Genomic DNA, 18622 nt, shown 5'->3' with positions numbered 1-18622 from the left:
ACACAATCCAACTTCAGGACCATAAAGCACCTACACCATGCGGCTCAAAATGAACCAACGAATCAAATTTGTTTACTCGCCCTGCCGTATCCTTCGTGCGCGACGTCACCCTTCCGTAGTGGAAGTCTATCCTCACGTCATTCAAAAAGAGACTTACAACTGTAGCTATGATTCTATGAATTCCGAATGACAGCGAGGACGTCCATCCTCGTGATCATGCGAGAAGATTCCGTAGGAAACGAACCTCTGGTGACACTGGACCTTATATCTGTCAAGGGTTATCCAGGGGTCACAGGTGACTAATTTGGTATGCATGCTTGATGGAATCTTAAGTGCTTTAAGCACCGCCCCCTGGCGGTTAGCTGAGATGGAATAAAACCCAATGAACCAATAGCACTGGAAAGCATTTACTTCAAAAGAAGACAAGGATGTTTTTCCCTCGAAGTCACGTACGCTTTTCACTGATTGGTTCCTTCAAATTACTTGCTTGCTCAGGTTTGCCCTGCCTCAGAAATGCATATCAGTTTTGCTTGGCAGGCTAGCATCATGAACCAATATTACATAAAGAATTGCATTCAGAACACAATAAAATCACATTCAAATGAGGCCCATCAATAATATCAGCTAGGACAATCAATGACTGAAACCTTAAAACACCAATATTACATCAGATAGCACCAAAGTAATATATTTGTTTTGGCCTGAGCACAAAATCTCTGAATGTCATGTACACTAAAACTAAAAACTAAACTGAATGCCGAAGCGCCAATATGCAAAGGGTCTTTATTATGATCACTTTCCTGGTTCTCAATTCCAGATAATCCCTCCTGCCAACATGGGTCGCAAGTTCTCCGCTCCTGGCTACCTCTGTCCGACCCTCCCCACGCCTCCCAGCACCACCAGTACCCCCACCACGGCCCACCTCCCCAATCCTGCTAATCCCTCCGTCCCCCTGGGCCACCGGAAAGGCTCTCTGGGCCCAGTAGGCCCGGGGTTTGGGTACACCCCGGCTTCGTACAGCGCTCCTCAGTGGGCAGGACCCACAGGCAACTGCCAGGTCGGCATGCTCAATCCCGCCCAGTACCAGGCGCCCATGACTGCCCCGGTGTCCATGCACCAAGGCTACCACATGGGGACCACCACGTCAGCCACCCAGAAATCAGTCAGCCAGGGAGGATCTAATTTAAGGCCTACGTAGCCCAGCCCAGTCCAGCTTGAAGCACATGTGCAAGAACGAGCTCTTTGTTTAATTTCAACTGTCTTTTTTTTTTTTTTTAAACCATTATTACTTGTCGTCCTCTCGGGCAGATTGAAATCTGCCGGGCCCCGTCGGAGGGAGCGTGCAATACACACATATAAACATAGCGTACACTCGCCCCGCCTATTAGCTGTGAAATTGAGCTGTGATGAGCTGATTGGTCAGCCAAAGATGTCTATTTTCTTGTTGTCGAGGGCAGCTGTGCACCACGCATAAAAAGTTCAGGATTAACGGCTTTTGGGTGAACAAAAAAGGATGTACTTAAAATACTGTGGAACCTCTGATGCCACTCTGAGCTTTATGCCATGATTTTAATTTCTATGCCTTTCTGTCTCCTCCACTGGCCCCTTCCCTCGCCATTGTAGGGCTTCAAATAGAATGTTCAGCGGGAGAAGAGGCCACTGAACTTGAGTGTCACAGCGTCATCTACAGGTGGCAACAAAAGAAAGTCATACAAGTGGAAATGTATTGGTCTAATGGATCAAAGCTTTGTGTCAGAGGGTCATTAGCGGGTTGGAACCCAAACTGGAGGTGTCACAGAAAGATATATATCTTTTCTGTGATGAGTCCGATCTCCATCTGGTGTCACAGACTTAGGACACAGCCTCAGCTTCTAAGAGATCAGCAAGTCGTGCAAAAAGTACTTACGCATCAAAGATTTGACGTCTAGTGTGTTTTAAGTCAACTGCGAAATTGCAGCACCCGAAAGCCCAACACACCAAACTTTTTGTCCCTAGTGTACCGTACGTTGTTGTCATTCCAAGCCAAAAGTGGGACGGTGAACACGGAGTAAATATTGACCTGCTTGTAGGAGGAGAGGTTAAGTTGTGGCAGTGTGAGGGAATTGTGTGAGAGCAAGTTGAAAGACTCTGTAAGTTTAGCAGGAGCGTGCAGATGGTTTGCTATATATAGAAGGTGAAGTCAATGCAATAAATAAGGCGAGAGAAGAAGAGAAGCAACTGCCCCCTTTTGTAACTGTGGCCTTATTCCCTGAAGACATTTTTGTACATAGATGGTCGGCATATTTATGTCTGGTGTCAATTGTGATTTTGTGTTTTCTACAAAAGGCATCCTGGTGTTGAGCACCGCAAAGTGGAGGCGATGCTGCTGTAGTCATAATCCGGCTCGGGGGTGTTTTTATTTTGTTGTTGTTTTTGTATTTGTTGGTTTACACTTGAATTAAACAAATCCCACATTGGTTCCACGCTACACCACAAAACTCTCACTCAAGTTTGAATAGTTTCGGATCGTGTTAGTTTTCAGACAGCTTTTGAGATAATTAGCCGCTTCGTTAGTGGGGTTCCCTGCTTTTCTGTGGTCTTTTTTTTTTGTACGCATCTATTTAATAAACAGAAATGTTCTTTATGGACCTGTATTCAGCCATCAGATTTTGATGTTGTCTCACTGTAATTATTATTAAAGGTTGTTAAACAACATGTAGTTAAAGGAATATTTAAAAAGTGCAATTGCAGGGTTTATATCTCAATGTACTCTCTCATCCTGCTGTATATTAAGCTCCTCTATCTAAACTTTCCTTGTCCAGTCAAACACCACTTTCTTGCTTTCTATTTTATTGTACATAATCTTATTTTAATGTGCGGTTAACACCCCCACACCCGAGCGTATCGAGACTAGCGAACGCACACGCACTCTTACCCCGGAAAACGTGAGGAACAGTTTTGTGCCTTGCATTCTCACTATTGATAAGTTCTTTGACTAGCTGTTGGAACATATCTTCCTTATCTTTGCTATCCAGCTTAAGGTCCACTTACTAGTGCACTTTGTCCTCACTTTTAGGACAACCTTGGCCGAAGTAGCCGGCATGCAGGTGTCACAAGTCAATTTCTGTGCACCAAAATGCTCACTATTAGTTTTGCTTCACTAGTCACGTGGTTATCTTACTTGTATACTGAATTATGATCAAATTGTGAAAGGCAGACGTGGAAAAGCTTTTAGTAAGACAAGTCGTATGAGTAATATCTGAATTGTCTTACTAGTGCTGAGTGTACTAGTACATGGACCTTTGGGTCGTTTCAAGGATTTGGAATATATGTCAAACCTCTTTCTCCACGTCCCATCATCTCCATCTCCTTACACAATGTGAACACACACTGCAAATAATCTAGAAGTTGGTAAATGTTTTCCTGATTATTCACTGCTTCTAGTTGACTCATTCTTGTGTGCTTTTGGCTAGCTTTTGTTTGTTTTTGTGGATATCTCATGAAACCATTTCACAGAGGCGCTCCAGCGGCCTGCCCGTAGCTCGGACGACTAGTTAAAACTTCTCTAGAGAAAAAAATAAGTTCCTGCAATGCAGAATATGCAAAGTTTTATAGGGATGGAGGGTTCATGGAGTTATTTGCATGCCGATGAGGGTTACTGACTTCAGTTTTTTGATATGGGAATACTATCAGGATTGTTTGCCTTTTAGAGTCATCACCACATTGACCCCCCACACCCCACCCCCATTTGCATCCGCCAATGTCACAGGCACAAGTTTAATAGCGGCGTAAATGACTCAATGTGTTCTCTGCATGCCAGCTTCACTGGTGTCCAATCCGACAGCCACTGTACAGCACAAAAGATCCGTAAAGGACCTCGAAAAACAAGACATGAGGCTACTGACACAATTCTGCTCTTTTCGTATTGATTTCCTGTGATTTGGTGTCGGGTTTTTGTGTATGTTTTTCACATTGTATAAAATGTAAAAAAAAAACAAATTAAAAAAATCTGTTAAATTGCCTATCTGGTTTAGTGTAATGTCCTTTTGCATTTACATTTACAACATTTTTGGCAAACACTGGCTGTTTAGTACACATGACAACTATCCATCTTCATATAACTGGACAATGGAGTAGAGTGGCAAGATGGAATGACATCCGAATCTTACGAATGAAAACATTTGAGATTTGCTCTCAAGAAAAAATGTGAAAAGCAAAGAATTGACCATACTTCTAATCTAAAACTGTGTGCTTGACGCAGTCAGAATACTTATTTCCAATTAATCCAGTGAGACAGCATTATGAATGTTATTTTATTCATCAAAAACGTACAACCTTTTGACATGCAGCAGCAGTGCATCGAAGCACTGACTCATGAATTCAGAAAAAGCACTAAAATTGGAATGAATGAATGAGGTCTTGATCATGTATCCAGTCTGCGTTTTTTCATAAACTGCCCTGCCCGGCACGGACTTGAAGTTATATCTTGACGCGGAAGTCTGTCTTGATGCATTCCCGAGTGACCTCTGCCTTGCGACTGCTGTTGCTGCTGCTCGGGGGCTCTCACGGCAGACCTTTGTGGCGTCTTTCTGCGTGTCTGCATCGTGTGTCTGCTGGGCGTGCTTGGGCAGGACGCCCCCGAGGGGACATCCGGCTCCACTGTTCCATTCAGGCTGAAATTCCAGAGTTCTAGATCATCTGCGGAGGACGACAGGTTGGACATGATAGATTGCGAGCATACCTGACCAGGATGATGGCATTGTAATGTACTCACAAAGGCACATATAGTATCTAAATTAGGGGTATCCAAAGGTTGCAGCTCATTATTATTATTTGCCCGCCGAATATTCTAATAATAACGAGGCCTGAATCAAAAGGAAATGAGATAAAGATAACATTCTTAAAAAGAGCACACTATTTTTTTTTTTTTTTACCAGAAAAGAAATGGACAGCTACAATCAGCATCAAATTCTAAAGTCATGAAATAGTATCATTTCTGTGTACCAAACCTACATGACTTTCACTAAGACCACACCACACCAGAATGACTGCTTTCAGAGCTCCTAAATGCACAAGACTGCCACCTGCAGTTGAAAAAGGGATCTCAGGTGAAACTATTGACGTAAACGGGGACTGAGAGCCTTGTTGTGGAAAACATTCCAGATTTAGGTTTTAAATGCACCGTGTTTCAAGCGAACATTTGACTTTTGAGCAAGCTTCAGATAGGCCATCACGCAAGTAAAGATTAAAAAAAAAATAATAAAAAAAAGCAATCAACTGACTCAATCACCTCCTTCTCTGAAGAGGTGTTCCACGTTCTCGGCCTGGTTGTCCTGCTTTTGCCTCTTTGCCTCCATTTCCCTACGGAACTTCTGCTGCAGCTCCTGCTGCCGCTGTTTACGCAGATGCTTGGGGTCCGTGTGGCACTCTGACGTCGCTAACGTCTGTCTGGGAAAAGCAGCGGTGGGCAATCAGAATGAGTGACCTACATTAATAACCTAAATCTTCATGTTTGCTCCAGGTTTCTTCAAAAGTGACATGAGAGATGGATGGGGTTGGCACAGAGGTGGGCTGAGGGTGTTTACCTTGAGCTTTCGCCTTCGCTTTGAACGTCTTGAGCGTCAAGGGTGTGTGTTTCGGAGTAGCGCTCTCTCTGGTTGCTGACTCGAGGCTCCGGTGGTATGATGGCAGGCCTCAGTTTGTTCTCTTGCAGCAGGCTACAGAAACGAGCCTTCTCCACGAAGGGCTCGCTTTCCGAGCGCTTGGTCTGAGCCGGGTCCAGAGGGGGCAGTGGCTACGTGCATGGAAAAAGCTTCTCTAAAGGATACATTCTGTCCATTTGTTTTTGTCATTGCGGGCCAAATCATAGTTGTGGTTTGCTTCAGAGTTTGATTATGAAAACGTGTAGGGAATATCAGGAAAAGCCTGCTCGAGCATCTGAACGATAATAAGAGGCACTTTAAATAATGGCGGTTGTGTAAAAGCTATTTATTGTTTGAATATTTATTGGGCAAGGTCGATCAACTGACAAGGGCTGCAACTTTTGAATACTTTGGGAAAGGATACTTTTATCTGATCACTTAATAGGATGAAAATTGAATCGATTTTATTAAACAAGTCCAATTGGGGTCGCCGTACACATGCTCTACATTAGTGTCTGTGACTTTAATGTCACCACCATATACTGTATAAAAATTCCCATATGGTGGTTATTGAATAAATGAATGATCCCCAATGTCTCTTACCTGCTTAGGGATCTTGTTAATAGCCTGAAGGTACGCTTTGTCTAGGATGCAGTTTCCAAGGGCGTTCCCGAAACACCTAAATACAAAACAAGAGATAAAAACTCGGACAGCAACTATTGTGTGAAGTTGAACAGTAACATGTCAGTACTTGAGTGCTCTCTTCATGCCATCGGTGACAGCCTCCTTTCTTGCTTTCTCCAGGGACAAAGCCTTAGACTTCAGTCCCTCGCTTACTCCGTAGCCCACATCTTCATGGAACGCTCCATCCTGGCAGAAAACAAGACACATAAACACAGTATGATGATCGTCACAGGATGAATGACACTTGGCCGGGGCCCCTAATCATGATGTAGGATTTTTATGTAGCAGACTATGTAGTCAAATGAATAATACATTTGGAGTGTTTTACTATTGGGTTGTTTTAGTGTTCTATAAATAAAGTTAAATATTGGAAAAAAATACAATAACTTTTTACTTTTAAGTTGAGTGTAAACATTGATTTTTGTATACTGAAGGAGGGATTTATAATAGCAATAATGCCAGCCAGGTGTACAAAAGATTTGCAGCTGCGGACCTATGTCTATGAATATGGAACAGTAGGGGTTTTTTTCTGGAAACTGCAGTGCTATTCTTGTTTAAAAAAAAAAAAAGAAACATGCAACAAACAGGTTGAGTGAGGCACATGGAAGCATTTTAAGTGAGTCGATGTTGTGACGCATTGCTCTCTTTACATCAAAAATATTTTGTGACAACGCAATGAATAATGGGATATATCGCTTTTCTAGTGCCTGTCAGTTATTCACTATATTTTAAGATGCATTGTGGGATACACTATGCAGGACATGGGATAACCTACGTATATTCACTAGATTCAAACTGTACTAAAAAATGGCAAACCCACTATATAGGCCCCCATAAAGTGAATAGGGTGTGATTGCAATTTATTCTTCACCTTGAGCTGTACTTTGACGAAAGCGCTGACCCCTACGTAATACTTCCCGTTAACCAGGTCCACGAAGTCTACAAAGGCAAACAAGAGGCTGTGTTGGTTAAGATACAGAGCATGGCGGTTGCCATGGAAACAGATTACTATGGCAACAGAGAAGACAGATAGAGACAGAAGTATCCAGTACCGACGGTCTGCTGCGAGATGGAGTGAGACCACCCGTTATATCCAAACATCTCATTGGCCAGGCTGATTACACGGTGGCCCTCGATGTAGCACACCTTCAACGATAAAATGGGGAAATCTGCTATAAGCCACTCTTGTTTGCAGGCTATTTAAGGGACTTATTATGCAGGGACATTTTAAAACGCTTACTTCAAAAGAAAATGCAATCAAACAGTTTTAAATTATGGAAAGGGGAATGCACAACTCTATTTTTTTTTAAAAAGTATTATCTTAAAAACATGCCTTCTGTCCTCCTCCAGCGATTCTGGTACTGATAAATTCTGGCCCCAGCTTCTGTCGCAGTGCATTGTGGACAGCTTGCTGCTCCTCGGCTGTGTAAGCACACTGACATGTCGTGTGTACGTGTGTGTTGGGGGTAGAAATAAGTGAGAATAGTTGCATTTCTTTCCATTGTGCAGTGTACACACGTTCATTTTGAAGAGAAACTCTTCTAAATTGTTTCGTCATGTCTTTCATACCTGGCCGAAGCGCTTGGGAGACGACATTCTCTCCTCGGAAATGTTGGACATTTTAAAATCGCGCCGGAGGAAAAGAGAAATGACAAGAATCAGAAGAGTGAAGCTACAGGTAAATACAAAATTTCAAAATTCATGGCGCGGCATCTTGTTCTGCTCGTCATGGCTTCATCTTTACACGCTTTGAATGCCCCGTTACTGCCTCAAGTGGTAGGAAGGCGAAATGCATGACTAACCCAGAGGACGAAGAGGGAGGGGGGTTCACAAATGTGTGTGACATCAAGTAACCCAGAACTATTGTTGTGTCCCCGCAGTGACGTGAATTTCATTTTTATTTTATCTCGACATTCCCACTTCCCGCACAGATAACATGTACAGAAATTGGATTTGTGGTCCGTTCAAGATTTAGAAAAATAAAGCTTTAATCGTGCCACTGAATCAATATGGAGTTATTGTATCAATCTTGACCATTGATAATGTTCTTTATCTTCTCACGTGTGTTCTCTAACAAAATACTGCTACAAATGGGAACTAGGCTTCTCTTAAACCAACAACTCCGCTTTGTTGTTGATCTTTAAAGTATGTTAAATGTGCGCCTCTGATCCAATAAGAGCAGATTAAATGTCACACGACACGCAAACAAGTGCTGCAAACATGAATGCACGGGGCCGTGGATTTCAATTGTAATTCTAAGAAGAATTGGAAGCAAAACAGCGAGAGGATTTTTGATCAATAAAAACGAATTATTTCACACACTTCAAAATATGCGCGTGCAGTGACAGATGGCTGCATGTAATACTGCAGATTAGGGTCGCGTGTGCATGCGCGCGCGTGTATGGGCGCGCGCGCCTGTATGCGTACGCAACTGTTCCTTCTGTTTGTTTCGTCCACGTCTCCTCTCGTAAACCACAGCACTATTCTCTCCCCCCCCCCCTCCCCTTGCCTAAATAGACACCGCCGCGCGTGCATGTGGTAGCAGCAGCGGGATCGCGTGTATCTCGTCAAAACAAAGCGAGGGCGCGCGCGCGAGAGCGGTCTGAGGCGCATGCTTCATGAATGAGTCCTCCGCGGTCTTCCCTATTCTTCCACTACACTATCCGTACCACCGCTACCTCCCCCTCTTCCTCTCCCTCTAAAGGACCACACACCGGACCCATAGCCCGCCCGATGCCTGACTGGAAGCTCCATACGGCGGATCGAGCCCCGGTGAGCCACCAATGAGCCCGGACGGAACCGACCTGACATCGGAGCTGTATGCACGCGTCATCTCGATTGGGACCAGGCGACAGGATACTGAACGGTGAGCGTGGCAACTTTAGATTCACTGTAATGCATTTTTAAATGGATTTTAAGGTGTTTGTGTGTGGGGAACACCTTTAAACATTCCTTTTCTGGGATCAACGTGGATTGTTGTTTGCACGCGCGTCAGTCTGATTGGCCATTTTGTGTTGAATAATCACAACGGGCTGGGTCGCAGACTGCTTGCGCTAGGCCGGGAAAGCAATCTTGTGAGGTGATCGTAAAAATGTTATCGTAAAAAGACAAAGAGGAGAAGGGAACGGGGGTGGAGGGCTGCAGAAAGTCCCCCCTCCAGACTGGCGTGGCGTCTCTGCTGGCTTCCAACCTCACCTTTAATTCAAAACATGACAACACGCCCGTGTTATGTTAGGTATGGAGAGGCATTGAAATAAGAGTGCGTCGTTAGTTTTTGTTTTAAGAAAAAATAAATCCCAGACTGTTGTTCACACTTCTGATCAGTGGGTGGCGCGTTTCTATGGAGAGACACCCAAATAAAAGAAGCGTCATGACGACCATAACCTTAATAGTATCCGGCGTAGGGCTCCATCCTAGTATGGTTTAGTAATAGACAATTAAACTCTACGAATAAACTGTGCTAGTAGACAGTGTCACACACTATAGTAGCCTCAATCCTTATCAAGACAAGTAAATAAAAGATCAGATGGCTCTCCATAATGCATTAACCCATGTACCTAAGCTATCTCTTTTTTTATTTTTCTTTAGACCGATACCAGTATGATTAGTCAAATCTTAACTTAGTCATTGATACCGGTGCCTAGTGCCGATATCACTCATATTTTTCTTACATAAAATTGCCCCCCCAAAAACAATGACAAATAATTTTAAATTAAGGAATCTATATATCAAATATAGCAAATTTCCTTTAAATTTCATGAAATTAATTGCAATTTTCTATTCTTCTAGTTTCTCATTCTAATTCGGATTAGTGAATACGGTACCTTGAAACTTGTATCTGCTGTAACTAAGTAGCCATTAGCATCCAGTTATCAAACAGGACAGAGTTTTGTCTCTGTAGTAACATGTAGATGCCTTACGACCTTCCTTCTTCTCATGCTGCACATGCACATACATGCTTTTAGTTTTGGCCAGAGTGTGTGTGCGTGTGTGTGTGTGTGTGTGTGTGTGTGTGTGTGTGTGTGTGTGTGTGTGTGTGTGTGTGTGGTGAGCTGGCAGCGCAAGTTGAGTAAATATTGCAAAACTCTCCCAGTCAATGTGGAAATAACAGACAATATTGTAGCTCAAGACTGCACACGTACAGTTACTGTTTAAAAACACAGTCGCCCAACTCAAGGCCCACAGGCCATATCCATATGACGCCTAGAAAAAAAAAACTCACCACATTTTTCTCTTCAAATCTTGAATAAAAAATGATAACCAAATGCAGGGGGAATTACATGATATAATGGGATTATTATATATATTATAGAGTATTACAAAATAATTTAACTGCTATGCGGCTAAATAAACAGTGCAGCCCAGTTTCTGGACATCATTTTTTGATAAAGTAGGTTATTTGTGAATTTAAGTTATTTTCCATAATATGACTTCTCCATTACTGTCTTTGAATGTGTTTTATGTTCAAAACAAGCATAATCAGTTGTGTTGTGAAAACTACTGTATTTAACTTTCACCGAATAAAGTAGCTTAGTAGGTTTGAGAGATCTTTAACAAAATGTGAAGAAGAAAAGAAAGAAATGATAATTAAAAAAATGAATGAAAGAAATGTTCCTGCTCTCGGCATATTTTGACACATTTATGCTTGTCCCTATGGAGATGCTGGATGGACTCAGGCGGAGGCACGCCTCCCGCTCCTCCCCCCGACCCCTCTCCCTCAACTTCAGCACCTTCTCGGCGCCTCCCCCGAGCCCGGACTTGGACGCTGGCAATGAGCATCCAATCAGGAGGTGAGCATCTCACGCGTCAAGATTAATGGTCACTAAAGTCGAGGAGTCTGGGTAATCTACTTATCCGTGTGCCGTTAAATCCCGCCGCATCTCTTTACCATCAAGTCGAAACCATTTGAGCTTACACAAGCAGTGCAGTGAAGGCCCAGTCCAGTGTTGTCAAGTCACAAGTCAATCTAAATAAAGAGAGGGGACCACGACATCCCATATAATCATATTATTGGCTCATTTATCTCATCTGTACACAAGTATAACATCATGCAAGATAATCCGGTTCAACACATTATAACAGAACTTCAACAATCAATAGGTAATGTAACATTTGGGTGTCAATAAAAACTTTTATATGCTGAATTTAATTTAGCTTTCCCCAAATGGTATTATACTTTTTCAGTTTGTGATTTCCGATAACATTTACACAAACATCCAGCAAGGCTGTGTGGAGATTTTTGACTCGACTTCCATCATGTATTTTTTAAAAAGTATTTTTAAAAGAAATTTCTCTGTGTATCATGGGTAAATGTGGAATGTAGCCCACACTGCAAACAAGCTTCAAAGTGCTTTTATAATAGCATTGCTACCTTGTACATAATCGTTGCTCCTATTGCATGAGTCGTGACAAAGCAGGAGGAGCGCCTTTATTGTATCTTAACTTCCTCCTGCTCTTGTTTGTGTTTTCAATGAGCCATGCGAGCTCTCTTCCTCTTCCTCCCAGCTTTACAGTGACAGTTGCTCAGCTGCTGCCTACACCGCACTGGCATCTGTGTGCTGCATAAATATTTGTTGGCATCAATGCCAGTATTGTTTGGCAACCCATTTTGCTCCCTCTGTTCTCTCCTCCTCTCTGAGACCTCGGGGCATCGCCCATCCTACTTTCCCATTTCTCATCACTCTGTCCTACTTTTCTTTTGCGGCTTCCTCTCTCGCTGACTTTTCATCTTTTCTTTCCTCTGCGTCTATTATTGCAAACGTTGCCGAGTGTGGTTTTCTTACTGGTGTCGCCCCTCCTCTATGACTCCTATGAGGACTCTGCACCGGCTCAAGCTGATGAGCTCGCCCAGCCTCAGCGAGCTGGCCAAGAGTGACAAGGGTTCGCCGGAAGACAGAGGCGAGAAGCAGAAGAGGGCTGGAGCCAACGCCACTTGGAACAGGTACGTCCCGTTGGGGTTTGACCCATTCCTGGGTCACGTATGGCACACTTCCTCGCACAAGTGCCCATCTCTTTCTTTCAAATAGTTAGATAATTTGTAAAACTTTCGTCCAAAGTTGGGTTTGTGTGTCCTTACAGCATCCACAATGCCGTCATTGCAGTGTTCCAGAAGAAAGGTTTGGCCGACAATGAACTTTACGTTCTCAACGAAGGCGTCCGGTAGGTTTATATATGAAATGAATTGAATTAAGATGCATAAACTACTATTTAGTTCTACTATTACTGTATGTTTTTACACCGCAAAAAAATAGTTGGTGTTTTTTTTCGGGTGTTGGAACAGATTAATGGCATTTCAATTCATGTCAATGTGTAAAGCTGCTTTCCGATACAAGAACACAATATTGAACTCAAAAGTCAAAACAACACTGTAAAAACAAATACAACTAGGTGTACTTCTAGTTAAGTACAGTAAGCGTACTTTTGTCCCATTTGTGAATTTTTTCATTCCATTTTTTGTTGTTAAAATTCCTCTTCAAATTGTGCTGACTCACCACTTTATGTTAACGACGCTTGTTTATGTGCCATGTGTTCACGGCAGATATGTCATTATCTTCACACACTCCAGTTGTCTAACGCACATACACTCTCATTACGAAACAGTAAAGTACACACGCACGCCCCCACGAATAAACAAGAGATGCAATGTCCCGTTTTTGTAACGTAGCAAAGACAAGTAAACATTTGTTTTGTGCCGGTTGCTCATCCTTAAATCACCTAATAAAGTCAATGTTCCTCCATCAGGCACCTGCTGAAGACCGAGCTGGGTTCCTTCTTCACCGAATACCTTCAGGTAATCCCAGTAGGTCAACTGCATAATCATAATGAAATCTTCAGACCAGTGTTTCTGAAGCTTTATTGAGCCAAGGTGCGTACAGCGAAGCCTCGGTGTATGGCGGGGGAATTGTTCCAGACCCGGCCGCCATACGTGAAAATCTGCTGTATAGAGACCAATAGAAAAATATATATTTTTAATAGTTTTACACAGTGGAAAAATAAAATTCTGTATTTGACTAATTTTCCCCTACCACATATGGATCTCAAACGTAAGGAACAATCACCATGAGATGAAATTCTGATCACATCATGGTTCATAACACTTTTTAGTTGAACACAAAGCTCTTCAGTACATAAATAAATGAACAAATATGTATTCATCATTTTCAGTTGGGAATCACTGTCACTTCTACACGTTGGTGGCAGACGTTTTATTTTCTTCTCTCATTTCATGTTGCAGAACCAGCTGCTGACAAAGGGTATGGTCATCCTGAGGGACAAAATAAGGTTCTACGAAGGTACATATGTTTCCTCTAAAAGTGATACACGACTATAATATAGTATAGTTCATGGTTATCTTAATAGCATGTTGTCATAATGTCACTCTGACGCAACTCGCTCACAAACACATTTTCAGAGTCCAAATAAGGAGCAGGCGTTGTGTGTCATTTCCGTTGCCAACTTGCAGGTCAGAAGTTACTGGACTCTTTGGCCGAGACGTGGGACTTCTTCTTCTGCGATGTGCTGTCCATGCTGCAGGCCATTTTCCATCCAGTCCAGGTAGGCCGGCATTTCAAGACGATAATCAGCAATCACAAGAAAATGCTTGCATTTGTTACCTGGGCCTTCAGTGGGGTCTTAATCCACTTCTTAGTACCACCACTATCATGTTGCACAATTATAGAAACCATTCAATATTGTACATAAATGCAACCGTGTCACGTGCATTATATAAAGTAGGTCACAATCAACTAATAACAAGACATAAACAATGTCATTCTGATATATCATACATAATTTTGTCTTCTGAAAGATCTGGGCACATTAGAATGACAAAGCAACACATAAAGCCTGAAATCTGTTTGGACAGTAGTGCAAATGTGAGACTAAAATGTATTTATTTATTTATTTATTTATTTTCTTTCTTTTTCAAATTCACCACTTTGCTGAGCTTTGTTGCTGTTGTCGCGCATAGGGTAAGGAGCCATCTGTCCGTCAGCTGGCTCTGCTCCACTTCAGGAGCACGATCGTACTGAGCGTCAAGCTGGAGGACGCCCTGTCCCGGCCCCGGGCACGAGTGCCGCCCTCCGTAACTCAGATGCTGCTCATCCTGCAGGTAACACCGTTCTTGATAACGCTCGTTTTGACAGATGGGATGTGACAACAACATTTGTGACGGAAAAAAAATTTATTTTCCATCCATAAAATGAAATTTTGTGTGTGGTATTGAAGAATATTGATGTTATCACTGCAGGGTGTTCATGAATCACGTGGCGTGAATGAGGATTACTTGAGGCTGGAGTCGCTGGTCCAGAAGGTGGTCTCACCCTACTTGGGCACTCATGGGCTTTACTCTGGAGACGACATCGAGGACCACTGCTGTGTTCTGGGTGAGGCCAGTATGTAGTTTGGGAGTATTTAATGGTGATATAAATTGAAGTAAAAGGAAAAAGTAGTTTGTTTTCAAGAAATTAATTTTATATTTTGAAGAAAAAAAAGTCTTTTATATTTGTCAATTATAATTATAAAATATATATAGCATTTTCAAACAACTGTTTATATATGCTCATTTAGAGAAGCGCTTCCAGTGGGGCTGGTCCAAGTCTGCCGAGCATCTGTCCAAGAACCCGGTCGTCCGATCAAAAAGCTACAACATCCCGCTGCTCCTCACGCCCGTGGCCGAGTATGATGCCGACTGCGGCTCTGTGGGGAGCGGAGGAATCCGTCGACACTCGGCCTGCGAGATAATCTCTTGCCTGGAGGAGCAGAAGTTGAACTACGCCGAGCTGGCGGCCAGTTCTGAGCTTTCCGGCTCCGCCTCCAACAGGCTATGCGTGGGCTCGCAGTTCAAAGGTATGTTTATATGTGTTATGTTACCGGCAGCCAGTCAGAACCAACAAGAATGAAAATCCTGAAAGACGGCTGCACCTAAATGTTTTTTTTTTTAATACTTCTGGCAACGCCCTCTTTGCACTGTTTTCACATGTCAGTGAGCGGCGGAACAAAAGGCTGCTATCACAAAAACCTGGCATTCAAACCGGGGTTATGCTGACTTTTCATATCCACCGTATCACTTGCCATCATGTGTAGGATTACAAAGAATCCTCAAATAGGTAGCTTTTCCAATGCTCAGAACAAAAATGCTATAATGCCCCTATCACCTGATAAATGTGATTGACAGGCATGATGCAGACAGGAGCCGCCTCCATGGACCTCCCGCTATCATCCTCATCCATCCTACACTCGTCAGGGGCTCTGCACGGCACCGAGGCCACCACCACCGTGACTGACCTCGGCAATGCGGGGTCTTGCTCGCCACTCAGCGAGTCATCCAGCCCGGAAACCATTATCGGACAAGTCCTTCAGTCGGCGGACTCCGACTCGGACGGGATATTCATCGACTTCCCGCCTCATTCCTCTGAAGCTCTCCACTACGGCTGTGAGAGCAGGCAAAGCACAGTGTAGCTGCGAGCACCCACACACGCATGCACACACACTTGTGATTATTAATGTTCGTACACTTCAACAAGTACATTTCATTGCTTTGAATCCATCCATCCTCTCCTCCATCCATTTATGCTACTTCCATGAAATAATTTAAGTCTAAAAGTTAATGGCATGAAACAGCAGTGGACCCTTGTTCATTGATACATTCCAGACAAACTGAATTTTGCAAAGATATTATGGTATCCAATTGCAACTTGTGGCAAAACACGGTACTACGTGCGCAAAACTCTAAATTCAAGCTTGCCTGTACACCGTAAAAACTCATATCCCCCACCAAAAAAAGAACACAGACCTCCACCAATGTCAAACTCTTAACAACTAGTGACCAAAAATCCAATGACTGTTTATTTAGATGGTATGTTTACATGTGTAAAAGAAAACAAACAAAAAAGAAACAGTCATCATTTTGCGCAAAACATTCTCAAGGGATACAGTGTGGATCGAAGATGCGTGTGGTCACTGGCCATTGAAAAGCATGCACTTCCAACATTTGTATTTTTGTCACCCGTTTTGCTTGATTGAGAGAAAAAATGTCGAGGTGTTTTATTTTTCTGAAAACCAAGAAAAAATGCATTGAAAAAATAAGCAAAATTTAGAAACATGCTTTTGAAAAAGATAGAACAGCAGATGTATGCTTTAACATAAAACACAAAAAAATGAAACAAAAAAGTGCTTGTACATCCTTTTCATAAAAAAAGATATGACTATGTGCCTATTAAAACAAAACAACAAAATTGAGATACTTGCCTTAAAGAATAATTACAAAAAAATTAGATGCATGCTAAATCAATTTTGAAGTTTTTTGAAAGGAAAAAAAAGCCAGAATCTGGATGTGAAAGAAAAGAAAAGAAAATGCAGATGCATGTTTTTTTTTTAAATTAAGGAATACATGGTTTATAAATAGAATACATGTTACAAAATTTGACAAAACGTGCTTGTATATAACGATTCAGGTTTTTAAATGTGAATTGGAGATACAACAAAGAAATTTTCAAAAAGAATCAAAATAGAGATACCAGTCTCGAAAAAGGCAACACATTTTTTAAGATTTGTACTCCATTATAAAGGTTAACAAATTTAATAAAATGCTTTGGAGAAAAGCAACTACAGAATATGAGTATGCTTTTAAAAAATTCCCCCAAAATGCCCAAATTGGTAATTCACGCTTTTAAAATCATAATCAAAATGTTTCCTGGTGGTTGCCTCCAAAAACCTGCATCATAGTGGTTGCCTACAAAAACCTGCATCAGCACCTTTTTGAGGATCTGTCCAAAACCTTTCTACCTTGACACGCCTCCTTCCAAAGTTTTGCGGAAGTCTTTCATGTACTTTTCACTAACATTCAAACACCATGGGAGAGAGAATGATTGTCAATGCTGCAGGTGTAGTGTGTTTTTTAGTCTGTGTGATGAAATCATTTTGAAATCATTGTTTTTACTAGGCAATGGGCATTGTGTTCACAAACAAGTGGCGAGAGGCCTCCATGCATAGTCACATGTGTTTTACCATTGAGTGAAATAATAATAATGAGCGCCTTCATTCCAATGAGGATCACATCATCCTTTTTTTCTGAATGTAAAAAAGAATGTCATTTAATTAAAAAAAAATGACTCAAGGGTTTTCCACTCAGTCAAGCATTCCGCTTTTCTACATTCGTACCATTTTCAACATGTGTCGTATGTTATTTTTGCATTTGATCAACATTTTATGCTAATGTGGCTAATAGGCTGTTCTAATGTTGCCGCTTGTAGAGGTCCAAAGGGAAAAAGTTGTTTTCTAGATGGTGTTCTTGGATTTATTGTTGTTGTTTGTTTTTTTGCTCTGTACAGATGGTAACTTTTTTTAATTGTTTACATTTCAAAAGACAATTGTACTGAATGTTGTCTCACACTGTATTTTGCACCTTGTAAATACAAGTGTGTTGTTAGTTTTTCAGATAGCTAAGGGGGAAAATGTTAAGTGGTCATGATATGAATCTTTTAATAATAAGGGCTTTTTTAAAATTGATCTTTTACAACAAAAAAATGTTTTACCTCAAGCTTTTTGTACTTTACTTTTTTGGGACAATCTATGGAGTTGTACTTTATATTAATTTGTTATACTTGCCTGGTATGAAACAATGTAGATTTGAATAAAATGTTCAAATGTGGGTTATCACATTTGTTTTTGTGTTTGTTATATTTACTTAATTATTCAATTATTACTTTCCTGCTTTCAATTTACTGTTAGTTTTCTGACCTTTTCAATATTTTAAAATTCCATTATTTTATTCTAAAAATATATGTATATATGTCTAACAAAATCCAAAATAGGCTAGTAAACAGTTTGTACGTATACAAAATTTGTTTCCAGAAAATTGAATCAACACCATAAAATGCAATGCAATGCTTTTTAAAAAGATAAACTAGATAATGGATAGAAAATGTGTTTATAAAGAAAAATTTACAAAAGCAGAAGTTGTTTTTGGTTTTTTTTCTATAAAATCACAAGTGTTTTCTAGTTTTCAAATCACTTTTCTTTGATTTGACGACTTTCCGTTAGTGATGTGCATTCCAGTTGTTTTAGGTGAACTGAATCTTTAGAATCGGTTCACGCAAAAGATTCGTTCAAACGAATTGTTCAACGAATTGCTTCACTCAAAAGATTTGTTCAAAAGAATCGTTCACCAAATCGTGAAGTGTACCTATTGAAGTGTCCTAATCGCAGGACACTTCATTAGGGAAAAAGCTTAAGTGAAAGTGAAAAGTGCCACACCCGCCCTCACCCCCACTTTCTGATTGGCTGTTTGATCTGTGACGTCACCCAGACACTATATT

General features: G+C 41.5%; 3 protein-coding genes across 7 annotated transcripts in view; 2 read left to right on the top strand and 1 right to left on the bottom strand.

Annotated features, from left to right (window-relative positions):
- Positions 1-4001, top strand: part of LOC148396354 (serine/threonine-protein kinase WNK1-like) — a 28001-nt gene extending 24000 nt beyond the window's left edge. For 3 of the 4 annotated variants that reach the window (XM_088377763.1, XM_088377764.1, XM_088377765.1), the window contains exon 27: positions 818-4001. In XM_088377763.1, coding sequence (XP_088233889.1) covers positions 818-1198 — 381 coding nt within the window. In that variant the 3' untranslated portion in view covers positions 1199-4001. The remainder of the gene's footprint in view (positions 1-817) is intronic. The other variant, XM_088377766.1, reaches the window with a different exon arrangement.
- Positions 4002-4278: 277 nt separating this feature from the next.
- rad52 (RAD52 homolog, DNA repair protein) lies at positions 4279-10270 on the bottom strand. 2 transcript variants are annotated; one of them, XM_088379023.1, is made up of 10 exons: positions 10130-10270; positions 7875-9500; positions 7639-7740; positions 7358-7451; positions 7177-7244; positions 6373-6491; positions 6225-6300; positions 5565-5773; positions 5270-5427; positions 4279-4677 (listed from the first exon to the last, which is right to left on the bottom strand). In XM_088379023.1, exons 2-10 carry the CDS (start codon positions 7923-7925, stop codon positions 4403-4405), a joined length of 1152 nt encoding a protein of 383 aa, XP_088235149.1. In that variant the 5' UTR covers positions 7926-9500; positions 10130-10270; the 3' UTR covers positions 4279-4402. The 2 variants fall into 2 exon arrangements, with proteins under 2 accessions (XP_088235149.1, XP_088235150.1); XM_088379024.1 differs by having other exon boundaries at positions 7875-9358.
- Positions 8829-17960, top strand: prr5a (proline rich 5a (renal)). Its single transcript, XM_088379021.1, has 11 exons — positions 8829-9171; positions 10965-11095; positions 12121-12246; positions 12384-12464; positions 13047-13095; positions 13540-13597; positions 13768-13859; positions 14275-14415; positions 14554-14689; positions 14874-15152; positions 15481-17960. The coding sequence occupies exons 2-11, from the start codon at positions 10965-10967 to the stop codon at positions 15762-15764; spliced, it is 1377 nt and encodes a 458-aa protein (XP_088235147.1). The 5' UTR covers positions 8829-9171; the 3' UTR covers positions 15765-17960.
- The last annotated feature ends 662 nt before the right edge of the window (positions 17961-18622 follow it).

The sequence above is a fragment of the Syngnathus floridae genome, chromosome 6 (genome assembly GCF_059516105.1).
Source record: "Syngnathus floridae isolate MCC-2025c chromosome 6, RoL_Sflo_1.0, whole genome shotgun sequence".
Lineage (NCBI taxonomy): Eukaryota > Metazoa > Chordata > Actinopteri > Syngnathiformes > Syngnathidae > Syngnathus > Syngnathus floridae.
Note: the sequence above shows the minus strand (reverse complement) of the source record. Positions and strands in the feature narration are given on the sequence as shown.

Coding starts and splice junctions, on each gene's coding strand:
- prr5a (XM_088379021.1), top strand. CDS start 10,965: ATGCTGGATGGACTCAGGCGGAGGCACGCCTCCCGCTCCTCCCCCCGA. Junction 12,465..13,046: donor GTTCTCAACGAAGGCGTCCG/GTAGGTTTATAT, acceptor TTCCTCCATCAG/GCACCTGCTGAAGACCGAGC. Junction 13,598..13,767: donor CAAAATAAGGTTCTACGAAG/GTACATATGTTT, acceptor GCCAACTTGCAG/GTCAGAAGTTACTGGACTCT.
- rad52 (XM_088379023.1), bottom strand. CDS start 7,925: ATGTCCAACATTTCCGAGGAGAGAATGTCGTCTCCCAAGCGCTTCGGC. Junction 6,301..6,372: donor GGCATGAAGAGAGCACTCAA/GTACTGACATGT, acceptor TTTTGTATTTAG/GTGTTTCGGGAACGCCCTTG. Junction 5,774..6,224: donor TTAACAAGATCCCTAAGCAG/GTAAGAGACATT, acceptor CCATGCACGTAG/CCACTGCCCCCTCTGGACCC.